This window comes from Durio zibethinus, chromosome 9 (genome assembly GCF_047325235.1).
Source record: "Durio zibethinus cultivar Kanyao isolate XHJ-2024 chromosome 9, ASM4732523v1, whole genome shotgun sequence".
Classification (NCBI taxonomy): Eukaryota; Viridiplantae; Streptophyta; class Magnoliopsida; order Malvales; family Malvaceae; genus Durio; species Durio zibethinus.
In genome coordinates, this window is record NC_143170.1 from 4,130,588 (window position 1) to 4,152,256 (window position 21,669).

A 21,669-nucleotide genomic window follows, 5' to 3' on the forward strand; every position below is an offset into this window, starting at 1 on the left:
GACTTGCTTTGTATCATGGAAAATGTTAGTCTGCGTTGAATGACACTGATTAAGATAATATTTTTTAAAAAAATTTATTATTAATATATTATCTTCTCTTAAATTTGACGAAAGCAATGTATTATTGCCAACAATCTAAAGAATAATTTGTTATTGCTACATATATTTTCCAACAACCCAGGTGTGCACGCGTATCCAATAATATCTTACCAAATGTCTTTAAAAATAAAGGCCATTTTTAACTTTTTTAACTACATATATATTTTTTTATAGAGAATCTCCACTTGAAATCTTAAACATAATTAGTTAGATCAAGTTTAATTAACCTATGGATTATATTTTGAATTAATATGTTATTAGAGTTAACATTTAAATATTATAAATTCAATAGAATTTAAGTGTATAACATTATTTTTAATTATGTATGTAATAGGATAAAAAAATTAAAGGATAAGTTATAAATAAAAAAAGTTTAATTAACCCTAAGCATACATAAAATTTTTTTTGTAGAGTACGGTTCTTTAATTATTATATTTTCAAATAAAACAATTAAATTAAAAATAAATATTAATTATGTTTTAAATCAATTAATATATAATTGAAGTTATCATTTAGAGGTTGTAGATTTGAAAAAATTTAGGTGCATAATTTTTGTTTAGTTAGATATGTAATAAAATAAAGGGTTTAACAATAAATAAAAAATTAAAAAAAAAATGAACCATACTACGATTTAATTGGGGAATATTGAAGGAAAAGTCCTCCAAAATGGCAGCTTTGGTCGGTTGAAACGGTTGAAGCAAAAGAAATGATTTACCAATCAGAAAAAAACATTGAAAAGAATTTCGATATTATATTTAAATTAATTCCTTAAAAAAAATAAAACAAAACTATTCCACTTTTTTAAAATTTTAGTACAAAAGAAAAAAAAATGTAATATATAAATTACTGCTTTGTGTAAAGACAAAATTGTGAGACAATGTAAGGGCCCAGGTTAATCTGTCTGGAGTTTAACGGTAAGTTTCCACAGAGGATTGTGTGTCGTTTCTTCCCTGTCCTAAAATGGTGGAAAAAAGTGATCAAAGTGCTAGAAGAGGAAGAAGAAGATACGACCAAAAAAAAAAAAGTGTTAGAAGAGGAAATAAACTAAGGATCCATAGGCAAACAAAAGCTTTAAGTTATCTGATCCAACGGTTGAGAAGCCCTTAATTTAGTCAAACAAAAAGTCAAAAGTGGTATTATCCAGGGGGACCAAAATTCCACTCTGCTTCTCCATCCCTCCTTCTCACATTTGCTGGAAAGTTTAAATATAATTAAATTAAATTAAAATTAATAATGCTTACAAGGAAACAATTGTTGGTTTAGCCTGCACTCAAAAAGCTTTGAAAAAAGGATTTTCTTAACCCTCCATGATTGTCTTCACATGGATTCCACCCCAAAGTGCTTCATTCTTTAGTGATTTTTAAGGTATCCCACCTAAAAATTAAATTAAACCCTAATTACAACTCTTTTTTCTTTAGTATATAGAATTATTTCTCTTTATGGTACCCCACATTCACCAATGCTCTATCCTAGATGGGCAGCTTCATCCTCAAGGGATGTGGTTTGAAACTTTCATCATCTCGTGGAATTTTTTTTTAAAAAATCGTAATTTAAAATTTAAAATTGTTATTTTTTTAAAAATAATTATATAAGTTAATGGAGCCAAAATTTTGAATTTAACCTTCTCCTTTCCTTCGATTTTTCTCTTTTTTTTTTCTCTTGTTTTATTTCATTTCAATTTTTTTTTTTTTACAAAGGGTTGGTAATTTTGTGGGGTGATTGGTGAGGTGTGACCAACGAAAAGCAAAAAAAACAAATAAAAATGGTGAGGTTATGATATTGATAATTTGGACTAGTTTAATGGTTCAATTATCCTCAATTTAATCTCACTAATTTGAAAGGGTTAAAGTTAAAAGTTTGATGAATTTTTTACTTTCTAGCAATAAAAAAGAAGGAAACAGTTAGGAAGTGTGGGAACAAAGGGGAAATTGGTCTCCACATGGGGGTGGGTGGTGATAGAAAATGACTAACCCCAGCAATCATACTTCTCTTCTCTCTCTCTCTCTGTCTAGAAAATAGAGGATTTGAAGCCCAATCTCTCTCAGAGCTAACACATAAAATGACACTCTCAGACTGCCGGCAGCAGCCCAGCCACACCCCCCCCCCCCCCCCACAAAAAAAAAAATTCAACCCTCTCTGCTCAGTCCAATAATATTCTTTTCCCTTAGGGATTACAACTATATAGGATAACTATGCTATGCGGTGAATCTATGGCTTTAATTGCATAATTATAACAAAAAAAAAAGAGTGTTTTGATCTTAGTTCCAAAATCAAGATTTTGCTATTAATATGATAATTCTATTAATTCCTCCTAAAAAAAAGTACTATTTTTTTAATTTTTAATCTATTTTTAAATTATTTTACCTTATTATTTATCTAACTGAAAAGAATATTACGTATATAAATTTTTTGAATTTATAATCTCTAAATATTAATTTTAATACATGTCAATTAATAAAAAAATAATCGATCAAAAAAAAAAAAAAACTACTCCGTATCAATTGAACTAAACTCTTTTGTGGCATTTATAAATGGATTTTGTTTTATGCAATGGCTTAAGTGCACATCCATCTAAGATCGATGTACTTTCTCATTGTCCTAATTCTCCATTACAATTTCTTAATAGAAGCTCTTCCAATCCAGCAGACGAGAGAAAAGAAAAAGTTTTTTTTTTTTTTTTTTAAATTTTCAACACAAAAGGAGAATATCAACTCTTCGAAAGGAGAAAGGATCGCACACTTCCCATATATTTCATTGCCCTAAATAAAGCACATATATAGTAGTCCAAATTATATCATAAAATAGTAAGACAGGTGTCAAGCAACAAAGTTAAAGCTAAGCATAAGAAATCCAGCTTTGCTGCTTGCTTATTCGCAGGATACAGGCAAACATACACAAACCCTAATGGTCATTGGTTTGTCTTTATCTCTTGTCCATGTTCTCTAACAAAATGATTTAACCCCTAAACCAGCATGCTTATCCGTTAATTACTTAACAAATGATGCTGATGTGGACTCGATCAATCTAATTTAATTTGCATAACCTGAAATAATATTTTGGATTTAAATCCTCACAAATTATGTAACAGATTGATCGATTATACACACCATTACTCTAAATTTGATTATTGTGACAATTAATTGCATAAAATCTTTTATATAATTTTTTTTTTTTTTACTTTAGTTCGAAATGAAATCCATATTCAGACATTTGACTCTAAAATTTTTAAAATTTTAACTTTAAATGATTATATATATGTGGTAATTGATTTAGAAGCCAAAATGGGAGAATAAAAAACACATCTATTTCGAATATGAATTCAAACAAATAAATTGTTTATAATTTTGATTCGAAGGAGTCATAATTCCATTGCGGTGGAAAAGATAATTTTTTTATTATTATCATTTTTAAAGTTGTGTGGTTTAATTAAATAATATTAATGAAGGAAAAAAAAAAAAAAAGAGCACGTAAGATGGGTAAGTGCGGAAGGCATCTGAAGTATGTATTGCAATTTATCCTCAAAGGGGGACAAACAGTTGCTTATTGTGCTATATATTAAAAAGATGCAAAATTAAAGGAGGAATAGGATCTAAAGTTGGTATTAAATAAACAAATCATCATCCCCCTTTTTATTCTTCTTTCCTTTCCTTTCCTTCCAGGAAAAAGGTAAAGCAGCCTATATAATCTGACGTTTGGGTCATTGATTTTTTTTTAGGTACGTCTGGCTGGCTGTCCAAGGCAAGCAAGTGGCCATGTACGGGTTCATCAACATGCCCTACCGCCCCACTTGCTGCTCTTCCAACGCATCTCTCAACTGTGACGCACACAAATGAAAAATAAAATAAAACTCATAAAATAATGCAACTTGTATGTGGAAATTGAGAAGGTTTGATTTTTTTCAAGGGTCAAATTATTAAACTTTACCTTAATGCAAGGCCATAATACTAAATCTCAAAAACTATTGATGCAAGCTGCCAATTTTGTAAGGATAAATTTTGGTCTACATGTGTAAATTTACATGTAAATTCGATTAGATACACTGCATCAATAAAATTTTATTGATAAAAAATATTTTTTAATATATAAAAGCAAAAAAAAAAAGGAATTTAAATGGTTTATTGTAATATGTTATAATGAAACATGTTTATGTGAGTATTCTTGAAGTGAGTTAAACCTTCAAAATTGTTCTTTTCTGGGTGTTTTACTTCGAATGTTGTTTTGCGTTCAAATTTTTGACTGAGGTCAAATATTCACATTTGTTTGACTTGGAATGAAATCTCGACGTCTCAAATGGATCACTGCTCGCTGCTGCTGAAGAAAATTATGAAAAACATGACGGACTGATGATAATTGACAAATGGAACTAAAATGGCAACGTTAGTGGAACGTTGCACTTGGACACGGACCTCACATAAGTGCAACGACATGTAAACGCCAGTTTGGCAAATCGGTGTGACGTGTACTGACGAGAACCACCGAACCCACCGCTCGCAGATTGTCTGTGAAAAAGAACAAGTTTTACACGGGTGAATTCTATTTTCACCTAATTTTTGTTTTATACACTACATTTTTAAATATGTTTTAAATTTTAAATTTAATTATTTATTTTTATTAAATACATATTCACCCTTCACTTTTATTTTTAATTTATATCTTTTTTTTACTTTTTAAAATCAAACTTCTCAAAAATAAATAATTAAAAAGTTTTAAATTTTTTCAAAAATATATATTCGATAAATTTTGAGTCTTATTATATATATATATATATATATCTTTTTTATAAGATCGATTTCACTTTTAATTATGCATTTATAAATCTATTTATTTGATTATATATGTGAATGAAATTAAAATTGATATTCTCAATATACATGATATAAACTTATTCTTTCTTTTAAGTTTCTAAAAAACCAAAAACATTATTTTTTAGTTTTTTGATTTTGCATGAACAAAAGGATATTTTTGGTTTTTTGATTTAAAAACAAAAATACTTTTTATACCCATGCATGCTTGAGAATTAACATGTCTTTTTCATTCGTTTATATGATCAAATAAGAATAGATATATCAATAACTTTTGTGTGTGCATAATGTTAGTCTAAGCTTTAATACCTTATAAAATATTGATCATGATAATATTATCAACAAATTGACAAATACGATAATAAAAACCTCTAATATTTCAGCTAACAGTATCTTTTGACTATCATATAATGGTGGCCTCAAGATTAAATATCTTTATTATCAGAATTAAGCCATATTTTGAAAAAATTATTAGAGATATTTAAAGATCTTAGCACATTAAATTAATTTATTTTAAAATTAAATGTATTTATTTTATTTAAATTTAAATTAAATATTATCAAAAGTTTATAATTAAATATATATTTAAACAAAAGTTTATATATTTTCAAAAATAAAATTTTCAAAAATATAAGATGATTTTTAAAAATTCATTCTTAAAAACATAATATAATTTTGAAAAATCAATTTTCAAAAATTATATTAAATTTTTAAAAATTTACTTTTAAAAATTATATTATTTTCTCAAAAATAAATTGCTAAAAATATAATATAACTTTCAAAAGTATAATTTTGAAATTTACAAAAATGATTTTAAGATATATAAATTATTAAAATATTTTTATCATTCACTAAAAGATAAATTTTAAATTTACTACTTGCGTACTTTTGAAAAAAAAAAATTGTACTATATTTAGAAGGGCCATTCACACAGATCAAGATCCAAGTATCAAACACATCCCATGTGTTCACATGGACCCCACAGTCTTGTGGCAGAAGACCGTAATTATCACCACTTTCCCAGGGCAAATCAATATCCCCCAAGTCTTCCTTCTAATACAAAAAAAGAAAATAAAATATGTAAGAAAAACCAAAAAAAGACCCCAAATTTCTGCCGGGTTAACTCGAGCCAACCCTGTTGCCTGTTTCGAAGCAGACAACGAAAGAGACGGCTACAAACGGCAAAAACTAACGTCGAAATCACACCTAACGCCTCCACGATATCCCCAACCACACGCATCCCAATGCCCAATATTCCATATGTTCTACGCCGTTAAGAAACGGCATTCCACCGTTTGCCGTCAAATGGTCCGTCAAGTTAACCCCCGAGGCCATAACCTTGCCCCATCCTCTGGTTAAATACGTAACCAGAGTTAGTCGGTTAGTTAAATTAGCGTTACACACACGATAAACACACGTTAAGGCAGACCAAACAAAGAGAGAGAAAGAAAAGGGCGAAAGAATCGGAGATAAAGGAAGACAACGAAAAAAAGTCGCCTAATTGAAGACGCGCGCGAAGCGGTTTTGGGGGGAATTCTCTGTAACGGCGTTTCCTTTTCAGACAGAGAGATTGAGAAATTTTAGAAAGTTGAAGCGAAAAGCGGTTTTGCGAGGTGAAGCAGGGCGATTTTGTAACGGTTAAATCGGTTTTCGGTAACGGTATTTGGATCTCGCGATCTTTACGGGGAGGCAAAGAGGAGGAAAAAAAAGTGTGCGGAAAGTGTAGTTTTTCTGGAATCGAAGAGTCGAGCAGTTTAATCGTGTTAATTACCTTTGTTAATAATCTTAATTATTTCGTTTTATTATGGTGATTAAGTGTGTACAATAAGGTATATTAAGTGAAGGGTTAGAGCGGTTTGGAGGATTTAATTGTTTTTTTTGGAGGTTTTTGAAAATTTCTGTTGCTGCTGCTTGTTGACTTGGATAGTTAGAAAGAGTTCAATGATGGTGAATATGGGAGGGTCGCTTTCGCAGACCAATAATGTCTCCTCTGAAGGTAAAAAAAAAAGTACAAGATTGACCGTTGATTGTAGATTTTCTTCAACTTCTTTTCTTTTCCTTTGCTTTTTTCTGGAAAATTTTTGAAAGTTTTCCTTTCCTTTTGAGTGATAGGAAATGGAGGGGATGATCTGTATATGGAATTATGGAAGTTATGTGCGGGACCACTGGTTGAGATTCCTCGAGCTAATGAGAGAGTCTATTATTTTCCACAAGGACATATGGAACAGGCAAGTCTCTTTTCGTTTTTTGTATTTTTGTATTTCTTTATTGGATCGGATTTTTTTCTTCTGTTTGTTCTATTTGGAAATTATTGAGTTTTTATGGAAATGATTAATTTATTGGTTTGTTGATTGAAATATTGCTACTTTCGGTGGGGGATTGTTTTAGTTGGAAGCGTCCACGAATCAGGAGTTGAATCAGAGGATTCCGTTGTTTAATCTTCCGTCGAAGATTCTTTGCCGTGTTGTTCATATTCAGTTGCTGGTAATTTTTCTGTACCTGATTTTTACTTGATTTGTTTAGGTTATAGTAATTTCTAGATGTGTGTTAATTGTCTATTTGGTTACTAAGAAAATGAAGAGGAAAAAAAGAAGTGGAGTAATTGTTTGGATCCTATTTGTTTTATTGTTTTTGATCTTGAAAAGAATGTAAACCTTAAGCTTTGAATAATTAGTTTTTCTTTTTTGAGTAATTAGTTTTATTGGCTCGATAAATTGCGTTTCAGTCAGATGGTTAGTGATGTAGAACAAGTGGACCATTATATTATTCTGCCTACATGATTGATTGGGGGGATAACTTTTATGGACTTGTTCTGTTTGTAGGCTGAACAAGAAACAGATGAAGTGTATGCACAGATAACTTTGTTACCGGAACCAAATGTAAGAACCAATTTTGTTCGTTCCTGATTTGAACATCTTCCAGTATTGTACAAATTTTTTTTATTGTTTGAAATTAGTGATCCCCAATTATGTTTTTGGCATCTACAGCAACCCAAGCCTACAACTCCTGATGCATGCCCTCCTGAGTCTCAAAGACCTACCGTCCAATCATTCTGCAAGGTTTTAACTGCCTCAGATACAAGCACCCATGGAGGGTTTTCTGTTCTTCGCAAACATGCCACTGAATGCCTTCCTCCATTGGTATCTGTTTCTGGATTATGCTATTTGTTATGGCCTTTTCATCTTCTGTTATAAATATTCATTTTATTGATTTCTGTATGTGATGTCTTTCAGGACATGAACCAGGCAACGCCAACCCAGGAATTGGTTGCCAAGGATCTTCATGGTTATGAGTGGCGCTTTAAGCATATTTTCAGAGGTAACAAAAACACCTGATTTATTGTCTTCCTCACTCAGTCTTTTGATATTAAAGTGCATCTATGCTTATGGTAAATGTGAGATACTTTAAGCCTTTGTGTTTTTTCCGTCCATGCAATGTAAAAGATACCTCCATTATTAATGGGCAAATCGTACTCATGATTCATTTGTACATGATTAACTGAACAGGCCAACCAAGGAGGCATTTGCTCACAACTGGATGGAGTACATTTGTTACTTCAAAGAGATTAGTTGCTGGTGATTCCTTTGTGTTCCTGAGGTAGGTGTCTTTTTTCATTTTTTGTCCACTTTTATGTGTGTGTGTGCGCACCCTGCACATGTTCTAGCCTTTGCTGGTTATGTTCATTTCTCATGTAGCTGATTAGCTATTCATTTAATTCTTGGTCACCTAGAGGGGAAAATGGGGAGCTACGTGTTGGAGTGAGGCGTGTAGCTTGTCAACAGAGCAGCATGCCGTCATCGGTGATTTCAAGCCAGAGCATGCACTTAGGAGTGCTTGCAACTGCATCTCATGCCGTTTCAACACAAACCCTCTTCGTTGTTTACTATAAGCCAAGGTATGATATTTATGGTTTTGCCAAAAATGAGATTAAAATGTTGTTTCTTTTCTCATATTTGTATTGTGTAAAATATCAGGACGAGTCAGTTCATCATTGGGTTGAACAAATATTTAGAGGCTCTTAACAATAAGTTTGCAGTTGGCATGAGATTTAAGATGAAGTTTGAAGGGGAGGATTCTCCTGAGAGAAGGTACCCTTAACTTAACCACATGATTGCTTTGGGTTGGAGAATGTCTGATCTCTTCTTTAAGTACTTACTCAACATACCTTCATTGAAAAGGTTTTCTGGCACAATTGTTGGGCTTGAAGACTTTTCTCCTCACTGGAAAGATTCAAAATGGCGATCATTGAAGGTAACTTCTTCTTACTTGCTTTCTCCAACTTTAATTTAAATTATTTTGCCTGGTATGTATAACTACTGCTTGTCAACAGGTACAATGGGATGAGCCTGCCTCTATTCCAAGACCTGACAGGGTTTCACCATGGGAGATAGAACCCTTTGCTGCTCCGGTTCCACCTACTCTGTCTCAACCTGTTCCAGCTAAGAACAAAAGGCCTCGACCACCTGAAATTCCTGCTCTAGGTAAGATATTTTTCCTTGTCTGATGCCTCTTTTATTATACTTGATGTTTGATGTATCTGACGTGTCCACTTTGTTTGAATAATATAGATCTAACTTCAACAGCATCAGCTCTTCGGAATTCTGGAGTGCTGCATTCCCATGATCCAACAAGGCGTAACATTACTGCCGAAGCAAAAAGAAATGAAAATCATGTCATGTGGCATCACAAGCAGACTGAGATAAACAGCAGTTGCAGCTCTGTCTTGAAGACTCAGAATGAAGGAAGCTGGATATCTTCTCCTGGCATGAGTGCTTCTCAGCATCTGTATCCTGATGCAAGAGAGGATAGCAAAAGCGTATCTGGTTGGCCTATTCTTTCTGGCTTTTCAAACCCTCAACTGAACAATGATTCAACCTTTGATCCAATTGAAAAGGTAAAGAAATCTGAGACAGCTGCTAGTTGTCGATTGTTCGGCATTGAGCTTATAAACCACTCTGCAAGCTCAACTCCATTGGAGAGGACACCTACACAACTTGCTACTATGACTGCTGGTACAACTGAAGGACGTGGCTTGAGTACCCTGTCACCCACTGATTCTGACCAGAAGTCTGACATTTCAAAAGATTCTAAAGAGAAGCAACAGGAACAGTTACAGGTATCGGCAAAAGAGATCCACAGCAGGCAAAGTTGTTCTAATTCTACAAGAAGTTGTACCAAGGTATTGAAAGTAAAATGTTCATGCAATTGTTAATTCATTCAATTGTAGAACTATTTGCTTAGTTGAAGAATTTTCATTAAACTCTCTTTGGGGCTGTATATGTGAACAGGTTCAGATGCAGGGGCTCGCTGTTGGTCGTGCCGTGGACTTGGGCATGTTGGAAGGGTACAATCAGCTTATAAATGAACTAGAGGAGATGTTTAATATCAAGGGAGAGCTTCGCTGTAAGAATAAGTGGGAGATTGTCTACACTGATGATGAAGGGGATATGATGCTTGTAGGCGATGACCCATGGCAGTAAGTAACCTGATACCGTTTTTTGTCCTAATTGTTTTTAAATCTCTTCTAGAATTCAATTTATTGCCTTTGATTTTATATTCTTGCAGGGAATTTTGCAATATGGTACGAAGAATATTTATATGTTCAAGTCAGGATGTGAAAAAGATGAGTACAGGAAGCAAACTTCCTTTGGCTTCTATTGAAGGTCAAGGGATTGTGATTAGCTCAGAGTCAGCTGAAAACTGAAATAGGCACCTTTTTATTTTTCGTTTCCCCATTATCAATAACTGTTGTTTGTTTGTTTCCCGTAGGAGCTTTTTATGTTACTTTTAAGCTGTGGAGTATGTTAAAGTTGAGGGAAACTAATCACTTGCTCGTTTTTTAGAGCTGCCTACCATACGAGACGAAAAAGACATTTCCTGGGTTTGAAGAACCAAGACTTCTTCGTGAATTAGTTTGGGTTAGAGGCTAGGACTAGGAAACTGTGAATACTTTTGATCTTTGTGGTGGGTTGGGGCTTATAATATTGGTTTCCTGTGCTTGTAAATATAAAATGTGGTCTGCCATTGTAATCCTAATTAGCATCGCTGTTTTGGTTTTTATCAATCAATAGTCCTTTGCATTTATAAAATTCTTTGCCTTACTAGAAGGATACCCTGGATTAGAATATGAAGCCTGATAGCAGCTTCTAGTTTGGTGGGTGATCATTGAGGAATTGATGTCAATCGGAAGGCCGAGGCAGTCAAATCCTTTGTAAATGTGTTGCTTTGCGAAACTTCCAATCTTTTCCTTGACAATTTAAAGCACGTTTGTCGAATTTAATTCTCTTTTTAGGGATTTATATTTTCAGACGAGTTGATCTTTTAAGGCTAGTACATGTTACTTCGGAGTTGGGACAAACATAGTAATAATGTTACCCGTTTTAAGAAACATGCATGTATGTCAACAGCCAAGAGTATTAGATTTTAAATTTTAATAACCCAAATTTAATTTATTACAACTTCAAGTTAGTATCAGAAAAAAAATTAAGTAAAAAAAAAAAAAAATTGCAGATACGGGCAGAAACCAATTATGAAAAAGACTCCCTAGGGCTATGGCCGCAAAACGGAGGAGCACTAAGGCATGTAACCATTTGGAAATGAATACCGGGACGGCGTTGCCTCGAGACAAGCTTTACATGAGGAGCTGAAAATACCTATATTTTTTTCTCTTTTCCCTGTTTCCTTGACAATAACTCGACTCAAGGTTGCGTCTGCCACTAATCAAATAACATAATAATATCAATTTTCTTTAAAGAAGTTTGAACTCTGAAATGCTCCGACATTCTTCACATTGGTTCTAAGGTTTTTAACCTTGTAGAACGAAGAGTTAGGGTGATTTCATAAAGATATTTAGCTATATGAAAATAATTGGACTATGATATTTCATCCAACGACTTTTTTTTAGCATATTGTAGCCCCATGAGGCATGCATGAGCATAAGCAGCCTTCCATTCTCATTTCTTACCCATCAAAGCCACACTCACACGCATCTCAATGGACATGGGCAGCCCTGATGCATGATTTTCTATGCCAGACTTAACTCACCTGCATGTGATTGACTAATGACTAATAATGCTATAACAGCCTCATCACTTACGCCCCCATACCTTGGGAGCTTGATTAGTTGTAGAAATTATTATTGTTATTGAGATAGGATGATTTTGATAGCTTTTGATAGGACTACTATTTGATATCTATGGCGTTTCGAGACAAATTCATTAAGAAACCAACATCCATCGCCAAAGATTTAATTTGTTCCTCTTGCCTCTCATTCTTTTTGTTTTTTCTCGCTCTTCAGGATGAATCCCGTTTCTCTTCTTCCGATCCTTTTCTGTATAAATCCACCATCTTGATTGTCAGTTCCTTCAGCTTCATAAATAATTCAGTTTGTTGATCAATGAGTTGTGGCGCCCAACCTAAACATTGAGACACAACCACTTTTACTACAAATCTAAAACATCAGAATGTTCTACAAGAGTACAAGTGTATTTTTCCCCCACTCAAAAAAGGCTACGGTTTTCCAGAAAGGAGGAAAAGACAAAAACAAAAACAAAAACTAGAGAGACTATGGTCCATAACTACTTATATTTAGGGTTTCAAAATTAAGGTATCTCTACATGATCAGTCGCAAAAAGCATTGAAAATATCATTGGTATTAAAATATATAGTTTCATTATGAAAAATAAATAAAGAAATATCTTCTATCTTCAAATTAAATTATGAGATGGGTAACTGCATCTATGAAAGAGCCTAATAACAAACAAAATAGATATTTTGATTAGAATCTTTCAGAAGCTGAATAATAATACAGGAGATGTGACAGAAACTTTTGGACCACATAATATAGAGTATCTGTTAATAGTAAAAATTAATATGTCTTTACCTGAATCTCACTCTCATGATATATTAATTACAGGCTTGATGCAGGAAGAATCTTAAGTAACCCAAATGTATTAGATCAACGTGAAGGAACTTCCCTTTAAAATCTTCCAATGAAAAGATTTGATTAAAAAATATATATCCTGATCGTATTATAAAAAAATATCTTATGCCGATTTTGTTACTCCTAAAAATGATATATCATTTGAATTGAGTTTAAAGCATCTATTTAATATGCAGGAATCACTCAGGCTGGTCTCTTTCGAAAACAGAAAACTGCTAAATCTTTTGTTACTCTTAATTCCTGATATCTCACATCGATTTTGGCTTTTTCCTGTGATAATTACATGCATGCTGTGATAATGAACCTTTTTTTATTCATGTGATCATGAACTCTTGTCATCTTCAGGCAATTTGGTGACAATGAGTTGTAAATATACCCTACCTACGAGCTACCAATTGATCAATGCATACAGATTAAAAATAAGATAGAATTTTCTACATATATACATGAATCCATGAATTTTAGTTGTGTTTATCTGTAACAATGTTTATGGATAGACATGCAGGTCTTATTCATGTGTCCTATAGCTTTCATCAAAATGGAGAGAACTATGGTCCATATATAGAGAAAAGGGCATCGATCACATTGGTGCCATTGTTTTTAATTTAATTATTTCAAATATGTAAATGGTGCGGCCTAATTATCATTCTCATTTTAATCCAAAGGAAACCTGAGACTTCGCTCATACATTTTAAGATTTGATATGCATGCTTGTGTGGTTCATACTTCATTGATTTGATATGCATGCTTGTATGGTTCATACTTCTTAGACACAACAAGGATAGAGATATTTCTTTTCTTTCTTTAAAGAATTACTTGATTACTTGATGGAAAAAAACCCAATTGTTCTATCATATATTAATTTAATTTTCTTTAAAAACTTCCTATAACAAAACAATTTTGCAACAATCAATGGTAGCATTAACGCATCCGAATTTCCTTTACTGGAAGAACAAATCTCAAATATCTCTTCTTTTATTTTTCATTACCAGGCTATGAAGGTTAATTTAAACTTTCCTACTCGTGTTGTTGAAAATAGAAAAAAAATTATAAATGCAACTAACTTTTACAGATTAGTCCATTGTAATGAATAATTTTGCAGCAAAATTTGAGAAAACCATATTATTTTTAATTTATTAAATTTATTTATATAATTATTCTTAAAAGATATCATATCGTAAGTTTAAAATTTAAATTCTATCGTTTACAACTCTTTTTTCCTGGATCTTGGCTTTTATTGTAAAACAACAAAAAATTTAATTTTCTTTTACTCTTGGATTTTTTTAATAATTATATATATATGTGGATATATTTTTGAATAACATGTTACTCAAAACACAAATATCATGGAGCATTTAGATTTTAGAGAATTGAACAGCGTCCTGGTCTTGTTTCCAACAAAGGCTTTCACACGTGGGTAGGTCATGAACTCGCATGTGTTTGTTCTATTCCATTTTCACGAGTTGGTTTATAAATATCAATGACTGCTGATGATACAGCGAAGTTAATTCCAACCCGCCAACAAATATGGAGGGGCCTCGTCTAAAAGAATGCACCGCCACGAACTCCGCCCATGCTCCTCTGCTACTTCACACGCTTAAGCCCTCACGCGGAACGGGCTTAAACCGAGTGTTTATGGTAGTTTACACGTGTGTCATCATAGCTTTGTTCTATCGCCATGCCCAAACACTCCTATACTCTAGAACTCTAGTTTCTTTCTACGTAAGGCTAATGTTGTTCATCTCTGATCTTATCCTCGCCTTCATGTGGGCTAACGGGCAGGCTTTCCGCATGCGTCCCGTTTACCGAAAAGAATTCCCTGAAAACATCGAAAAGGTCATGACAACAAGTGATTTTCCAGGGTTGGACGTGTTCATTTACACCGCGGATCCGTACAAGGAGCCGCCAATGAGTGTGGTGAACACGGCCTTATCGGTGATGGCTTATGATTATTTAACGGAGAAGATTTCGGTGTATGTATCGGACGATGGAGGATCAGCTTCCACTCTCTTTGCTTTCATGGAAGCTACTAAGTTTGCAGCCCACTGGTTACCTTTTCCTAGGAAGAACGGTATAGTGGAGAGGAGCCCTGATGAATATTTTGCATCCAATTATTCAAGGAGTTCTGAAACTGAGAAGATTACGGTAAAGCCATTCTTAACCATCTAATGAATTAGCCAATAGCAATTGCTATTTTTTGTGATTTTTAATTTGTATTGCAATTAAAATTTGAAATTAAGGAAATCAACATGAAGAAATAATCTGTTTCCATGACAATTTCATAGTGCAAACATTTTTTTTTCTGAGCTTACCGAAAATTAGATACCATTTTTCAAAATTAAGTGACATATCATATAGGTATAGTTGTTGGAAAATAGTATATTATGGCCTAATTTAGTATTATTATTGAAAAATTTTGAATTGAAAAAAATAGTTTAAAATACTAAAAGAGTCCTTGAATTTTACCATTTTGTTTAAATAAATCTTTATACTTCTATGATATCCAAATAAATCTTTATTCATGATTTGTATCCAAGTATGTTCTCTTATTTCAAATAAAATAATAATTTATATTAAGAGTTTACTTAAGTACAAATTAAAAGGTAGAGGCTTATTTAGATATAAATTAAAGTCTAAAAGTTTATTTGAGTGCAAAGTAAATGTCAATACTTACTTGAGTGTAATAAAAGTATAAAAATTTATCTAAATAGAGTGGTAAAATTCAGAGATTTTTTTTATTATTTTAGCAAAAAAAAGTATGTTTAAAATTGTGATGAAAAAAATATGAATTAAGAATTTTAAATGTTTAGCATTATTGTGATAATTGAAATGTCCTAAAAAAAATGTATAATATAATAAAATTTTAAAGATATGAAACAAAAAATTTTTGATTGGATTTACATTTAACTTTTAAATAAAAAGTCATATTTTTTTTTAGTGTTTAAAGTTGAAGTTGGGCCAATAACAAATTTTGAACTCATTTTCAACTTCAATGCTAAAATTAGCCGCAAAAGTTTATGTTTTTCACTCTAATTATACATATTAGCAAATTGATTGAAGATATGGATCAATATTTATCATTTTGTCTGGTTTCATTTATTTATTTTTATTTAAAAACTTTTCTTCGGGAATGATCGGCTTGAAATTAATTTGAGCCAAAAGTATTTAAGCAAATACGAATTTTAATGCACGATAAAGGTACTGATATTTGGAATTTGGATATAAAGAGCCATCAATTCAATTAATGAACCAACCTCATCGAGTGACGTAACAATTAAAATATTGGGTTCTTGAAAAGTCTAGCAATAATCTCGACAAATGAAATATATAATCAAAGTTTCTACATACTCCTAGGATTATTTTGTTTTTCTAAAGCTTAACAAAAGAGAGAGACTGTATTTCTCCGTAAATGTTGGAATATTTGTCCAAAGTTGTAGTGAGACAAATGGGATGTTGATGTAAGAACAAATCCATGCACCGGCTGTCTGGTTTATAGTTACATGGAGTGGAGACAAGAAAGATGGAGACGATGACATTGATTTGTACCATCTGTCCACAGGGCTATCGACGCAACATTATTATCCTTTTTGGATCTTCTTCCATTGGCCAAAAGTGGAAAGAAAATTCTCACTATCTTTTGAAATCTGAATGTTAAAATTGTTGCAGATAACGTACGAGAGCATGAAAGTGATAGACGAACACGTTGTTGAAACAGGAAAAGTTGATGAATACATAACCAGCGATCAAGACCGTCAGGCTTTCATTGAATGGAGTACTGATGGATTCAACCGTCAAAATCACTCCACTGTCATTCAGGTTTTGCAACCACAACCTATGTTTCCCGAGGATTTCTTTCTTTGAGCTCAAACTAATTAATCACTGCCAAACGACTGAAACTATTGTTATAACGTTGCAATTGGTAATAATCAGGTTTTATTCACAGACAATGCAGGCCATCGGTTGCCAAACCTGGTTTATGTCTCTAGGCAAAAGAGCAAGACATCCCCTCACCATTTCAAAGCTGGTGCCCTTAATGTCCTGGTATATGCTCTCACTGAATAATTAAAGTTTACCATTAATTATGTTTATCTTCTTGATCTCCTCTAAATGGTTAATCTTGTGTTTTTAATTTAAAGGGCTGCCATGACCAATGCACCAATAATTATAACCTTAGACTGCGACATGTATTCGAATGATCCGAGAACACCTCTCCATGCCCTGTTTTATGCGTTAGACCCTGAAATTCAGAACAATTGGCTTACATTCAGTTTCCTTAAGAATTCCAAGGGCTCAATGAGAGTGACATTTATGCTTGTGAACATGAACGTTTGTTTAAGCTTAATCCTATTGGTTTTGATGGGCTGTTCGGCCCTAATTATCTGGGAACTGGCTGCTTTTTTGGCCGGCGAGCTCTCTTTGGTGACCCATCAACTTTGATTTTACCGGAAATCAAGGAACTAGGTCCAGATTACATCGTAAACCAGCCCAACACTGCCCCATCAGTTCCTAAATTGGCACATAATGAAAAACAGACTATAAGGTAATTTGATTAAATTTAGCTAAAATCTATCATTTTCGTAGATAAAAGCCTGTTGTAGTTATATTTATGTGGAACAATGATCTGTGCAGTTTGGATTTAGATATGGGTTATTGATGGAAGACTATTCCGGCTGAAATGTGAAGGATGGAGGTTCATATTCTGCAATCCTGAAAGGGCTGCATTTATAGGAGATGTACCCTTAAACCTTCTTGATGTTCTTGGCCAGAACAAGAGGTTGGCAATCGGCCTTCTTGAAGTGGCTTCTTTAAGAGACAGTACCATAACTTTTGGTGTCAAAGCTATAGGGCTCTTCATGGGGCTAGGTTATTCATACCATGCATTCGTGCCCACTTTGTCAATTCCAATCACTGCATATTCCTTTCTCCCTCAACTTGCTTTCCTTAATGGAGTCAGTATCTTCCCAAAGGTACATAATTTACTTAGATTAGCTACAAATAACAAGATAGTAATCTTTGCCAATGGAATTGGTTAAGTTAAAAAGTATCTTAATTTTCAGGTCTCAGAACTATGGTTTCTCCTTTACATGTTCCTGTTCCTTGGAGCATATGTGCAAGATTTCTTGGACTTCGTCGTAAGTGGGGGAACAATCCAAAGATGGTGGAGTGATCAGAGAAAGTGGATGATGAGAGGACTTTCATGTTACTTGTTTGGATTAACTGAGTTCTCGCTTAAGTCCATTGGCATTCCCACTCTGGGTTTGAAAATGACCAGCAAGGTAATAGACGCTGAGCAAACCAAAAGATATGACCAAGGGCTTTTTGAGTTTGGTGTCCCATCACCCATGTTTGTAACACTATCAATGGCAGCACTAATCAACCTATTCTCATTCATCTGTGGACTGATACAATTTCTAAATGGCAGCAACAAGGAAGAGCTTTTGTTGCAGTTGTTCCTAACAGGGTCTATTGTGATGAATTGCCTGCCAATTTACCAACCCATGGCATTGAGGAGTGACAGAGGAAAAATGCCTTCCATAACTACCATTACTGCATCATTTCTTATATCAGCTTTTTATGCAGCAGCTTCTCTCATTATCACGTTTTAGGATATGATAGTTATCAATAGTATTTAACTTTTGTGTAGTATTATATTAGAAATTGTTTAAAGAAATTTCCAGATTTTAGACACTAATCTTTTTCAGTCTTCTTAGAATAAGATTAAGTTGAAACGTGAAGCTGTACGTACTTGAGATAAGCGAATGGCTTGCCGCAACCGCCAATGGGGCAAATGAATTTTGGAAAGCAAACTTTCATGACAATTAAATTAATTGTTTGCCCACGAATATATTGGGCAAAAAACTTGAAATCAATTAAACAAAGCATATTCAAATAATTGATCCATCAATTTTATAAGAGATAATAATTTAACGTGATTCGATCCAATCAACTCATATCTACAGATGAGAGAAAAGATATATTAATTATAACGAATTACAAACATATAATCTCAATCAACCACTCGATAATTAATATCCATAAATCTTTTTAATCTTTTCATATTTTCAACCTAAATAAACATATATTCTAATGCACTTATACATCATATCCATGTGAACCATATCATTTTTTTCTAGTTCACTCAAACATGTACACTAATAAAGATGTTAATCTCTTATAATCTTATGAGATATTTATCAAATAAAATCTTATAATTCTTTTATATTTTTTTCATATACATAATTGTATAGAGATTTTACTTATATATAAGCATATTAACTTTAAAAATCTATTTCATTCTAGAATTCTCTTACAAGTATTTTGATTCATCAAATAATATCTAAATAATTTCAAATAAATCTTTTATGAAATTTGAATCATTATTTTTCACCAATATATTTTTAGATTTGAACTTAAAATAATATATGTTTAAATTTTATAAATGAATCTAGATATTTGCAATTTTTCGATAGAGAAATTAATTTCTTGCTATAAAAATATAGAATTATTTCAATCCGAATCTCATGTAACATTTTCACATATTTATAAGTGGTGTATCCATGCTGAATAGTTCTGGCTCATGTCTCTGCCTCTCTCTGTCCTATAAATTAATGAGTAATGGCAAACTTATTAGTTATTACCTATACCAAATGCAAGAGAGCATAGATATCTATTATTATATTGATCGTATCACACGCATCCATGTTAGCGAGAAGTATGCATGGAAAGCCGATACATACAAAACCAGGTTGATAAATGGACTCTGCTCCACCATAAAAACAACAACATAAAAAAATGTAAAATCTTATCAATTTTGTCACGTTATCAGGATTAAAAGTAAATATAATTCAGTATAAAGAATAAATTAATTATTCATAAAAAAAAGAATAAATTAATCAAGCTGAATCAAATACTCAGGAGTGCAAATGAGCCAAATCCATACATGTATTATTGGAGAGATACCGTTCCAATTTCCCCGAGGAGAAGTTATTAGGGAAGGGATTGAATTGAAATATATCTCTCTCATTATCTTTTTAACCCTGTAATAATTTAAAGAAAAAATCCCCTTCGGAAGCCACCTAAACGTCAGACTTGAAGTAGGTAATAATAAAGTTAAATCGAATTAAAAAAAAAATTGCAAATTGTGCAACAAATTTCTGTTGGATGCAAGTGCATTTATCCTCGACAAGAACAATGTTAAACATAAGAAACAAACAGCAGCAACTAAGAGACAATTGGATTAGTAGTGGGAGGGTGAATGTTAGTCCATTGAAAGAGTGGTTGTAAGGTTTTTTTTGGCATCCGTGATGTAAGTGATATTCCCATCACAATTGAATTTTATGATTGAATTGTGATGCGATGAAAATCATTCCCATGACATTGTTAAAAGACTCTTAAATGTATTATTTTGTTTATTTTTAAGAAAAAGAAAAGCACAAAATCTACGCGTTTTGTTGCTCGTCACTTTCAATCTTTCTTTCTTCTTTTTTTTTTTTTTTTTTCCATCCGAGAGAGTTCACATCTGGTGACCCAGCCGTCCTTTCTTTGCTGTTTTGTGTTGGAAAATGACTTTGTAAAGTTGCGAATGCAAAAGAAATAACGCCTAATACAACGTCAATTTAAACAGTATAGCACATAATACTTAATTGAGGGCGATCTCGAGGTGCCTCAAGCAACTCCATAATAGTGAGTTTTAGGAAAAAACCGAAAACGAAAATCCCCTTTCCCCTTCCCCTCCCCCCACGCTGTATGTCCACTTCACTATAACATCATAAAACGTTCCATCAAATTCAAATGGATAGAAATTTAGTGATTTTTATGGCATCGGACAGTGGTCAACATGCCATATAAATTTCCTCACGTTATAATTCTTAATGCTTATCCTCTCAAATTAGATTCGAACGCTGAAATTATATAACTTCTTAAACTTCCAAAGTTAGGAATTGTAAGATTAATTAATGTTTGATGCCTGTTAATGGTCCCATCCTATCCATTTTAAATCATTTCCATTGATCTCAACCAAATAAATAACTCTAATCTATGCTTTTTAAATCAATAAATTCTCATCGACATCCAGGGGTCTAAATTTTTTTCTCTTAAAAATTAATTAAATGGTTATGATTAAGGCACCCCTTTCTCCAATACGCCACCACTTTGACCAGCAAATTTCCCACTTTTCTAAATATTAGAAATGTCGTTGAGGGTAATTTTATCATTTCAAGGCCTGGCAGGCCGGTCAGTGCATCAATAACAATCTTAATTAAACAAGGATTAAGTACTACGGAAGCTAAATTTTGATAATCATCATGTTAAAAAGCAAACAACTTTTCCCATTTTAATTTGTTTAAGGAACAAATCAAAACATTTTCATATTACTACAATAGTTTTCTTTTTCCGTGGATGCGTCATTGGTGATTTATAAAATATAAGTAATAATGTAAGGTTTATTTAAATGAATTTAAAGGCTTTTTGAATGAAGGATAAACGATCTGGTGATCTCGTGAGTGTCATTTTATGATTGTATTCCACTGTTAATCAAATTTAAGAAAAGATTATCATTTTGCTAATTGTTACTTAGTGAAATGCCGCATTAACCCTACTTTAGTTTTCTTTCTTGCTGAGTCGTTAATCACTTGGTTTATGTTTTTATGGAGGTCAGTCCCATTGAGGTGGGGGCGAAGAGTTTCCAAAAATAGAAGAAAGGCTGGCAGATATATTAAGGAAAATTTTATCATTTTGCATGAAAGTTTCTGCTACGTTGCAAGAAATTTTATACACTGCAATGGGACAAAAGAGGATGTTGGGTGTGACAATGGAAGGGAGCAACAC

At 32.7% G+C, this 21,669-nt stretch overlaps 1 protein-coding gene and 1 pseudogene across 2 annotated transcripts; both read left to right on the forward strand.

The window, feature by feature from the left end:
• Positions 1–6,316: 6,316 nt before the first annotated feature.
• On the forward strand, positions 6,317–10,990 carry LOC111307703 (auxin response factor 9-like). Its single transcript, XM_022905817.2, has 14 exons — positions 6,317–6,897; positions 7,014–7,129; positions 7,290–7,385; positions 7,724–7,780; positions 7,889–8,041; positions 8,135–8,219; positions 8,408–8,498; positions 8,632–8,796; positions 8,876–8,989; positions 9,080–9,152; positions 9,232–9,382; positions 9,470–10,080; positions 10,190–10,377; positions 10,467–10,990. The coding sequence occupies exons 1-14, from the start codon at positions 6,843–6,845 to the stop codon at positions 10,603–10,605; spliced, it is 2,094 nt and encodes a 697-aa protein (XP_022761552.2). The 5' UTR covers positions 6,317–6,842; the 3' UTR covers positions 10,606–10,990.
• Positions 10,991–14,280: 3,290 nt separating this feature from the next.
• Positions 14,281–18,509, forward strand: LOC111315765 (cellulose synthase-like protein G3; annotated as a pseudogene). The gene is made up of 6 exons (XR_016345053.1): positions 14,281–14,988; positions 16,510–16,659; positions 16,774–16,910; positions 16,980–17,365; positions 17,427–17,810; positions 17,901–18,509. The product of XR_016345053.1 is annotated as a cellulose synthase-like protein G3 (transcript).
• Positions 18,510–21,669: the final 3,160 nt, after the last annotated feature.

Excerpts from the sequence above, each read along its gene's own strand:
- LOC111307703 (XM_022905817.2), top strand. The coding sequence starts at position 6,843 with ATGATGGTGAATATGGGAGGGTCGCTTTCGCAGACCAATAATGTCTCC. Across the intron at positions 7,130-7,289 it reads CACAAGGACATATGGAACAG|TTGGAAGCGTCCACGAATCA; the intron begins GCAAGTCTCTTT and ends GGATTGTTTTAG. Across the intron at positions 8,042-8,134 it reads CTGAATGCCTTCCTCCATTG|GACATGAACCAGGCAACGCC; the intron begins GTATCTGTTTCT and ends GATGTCTTTCAG.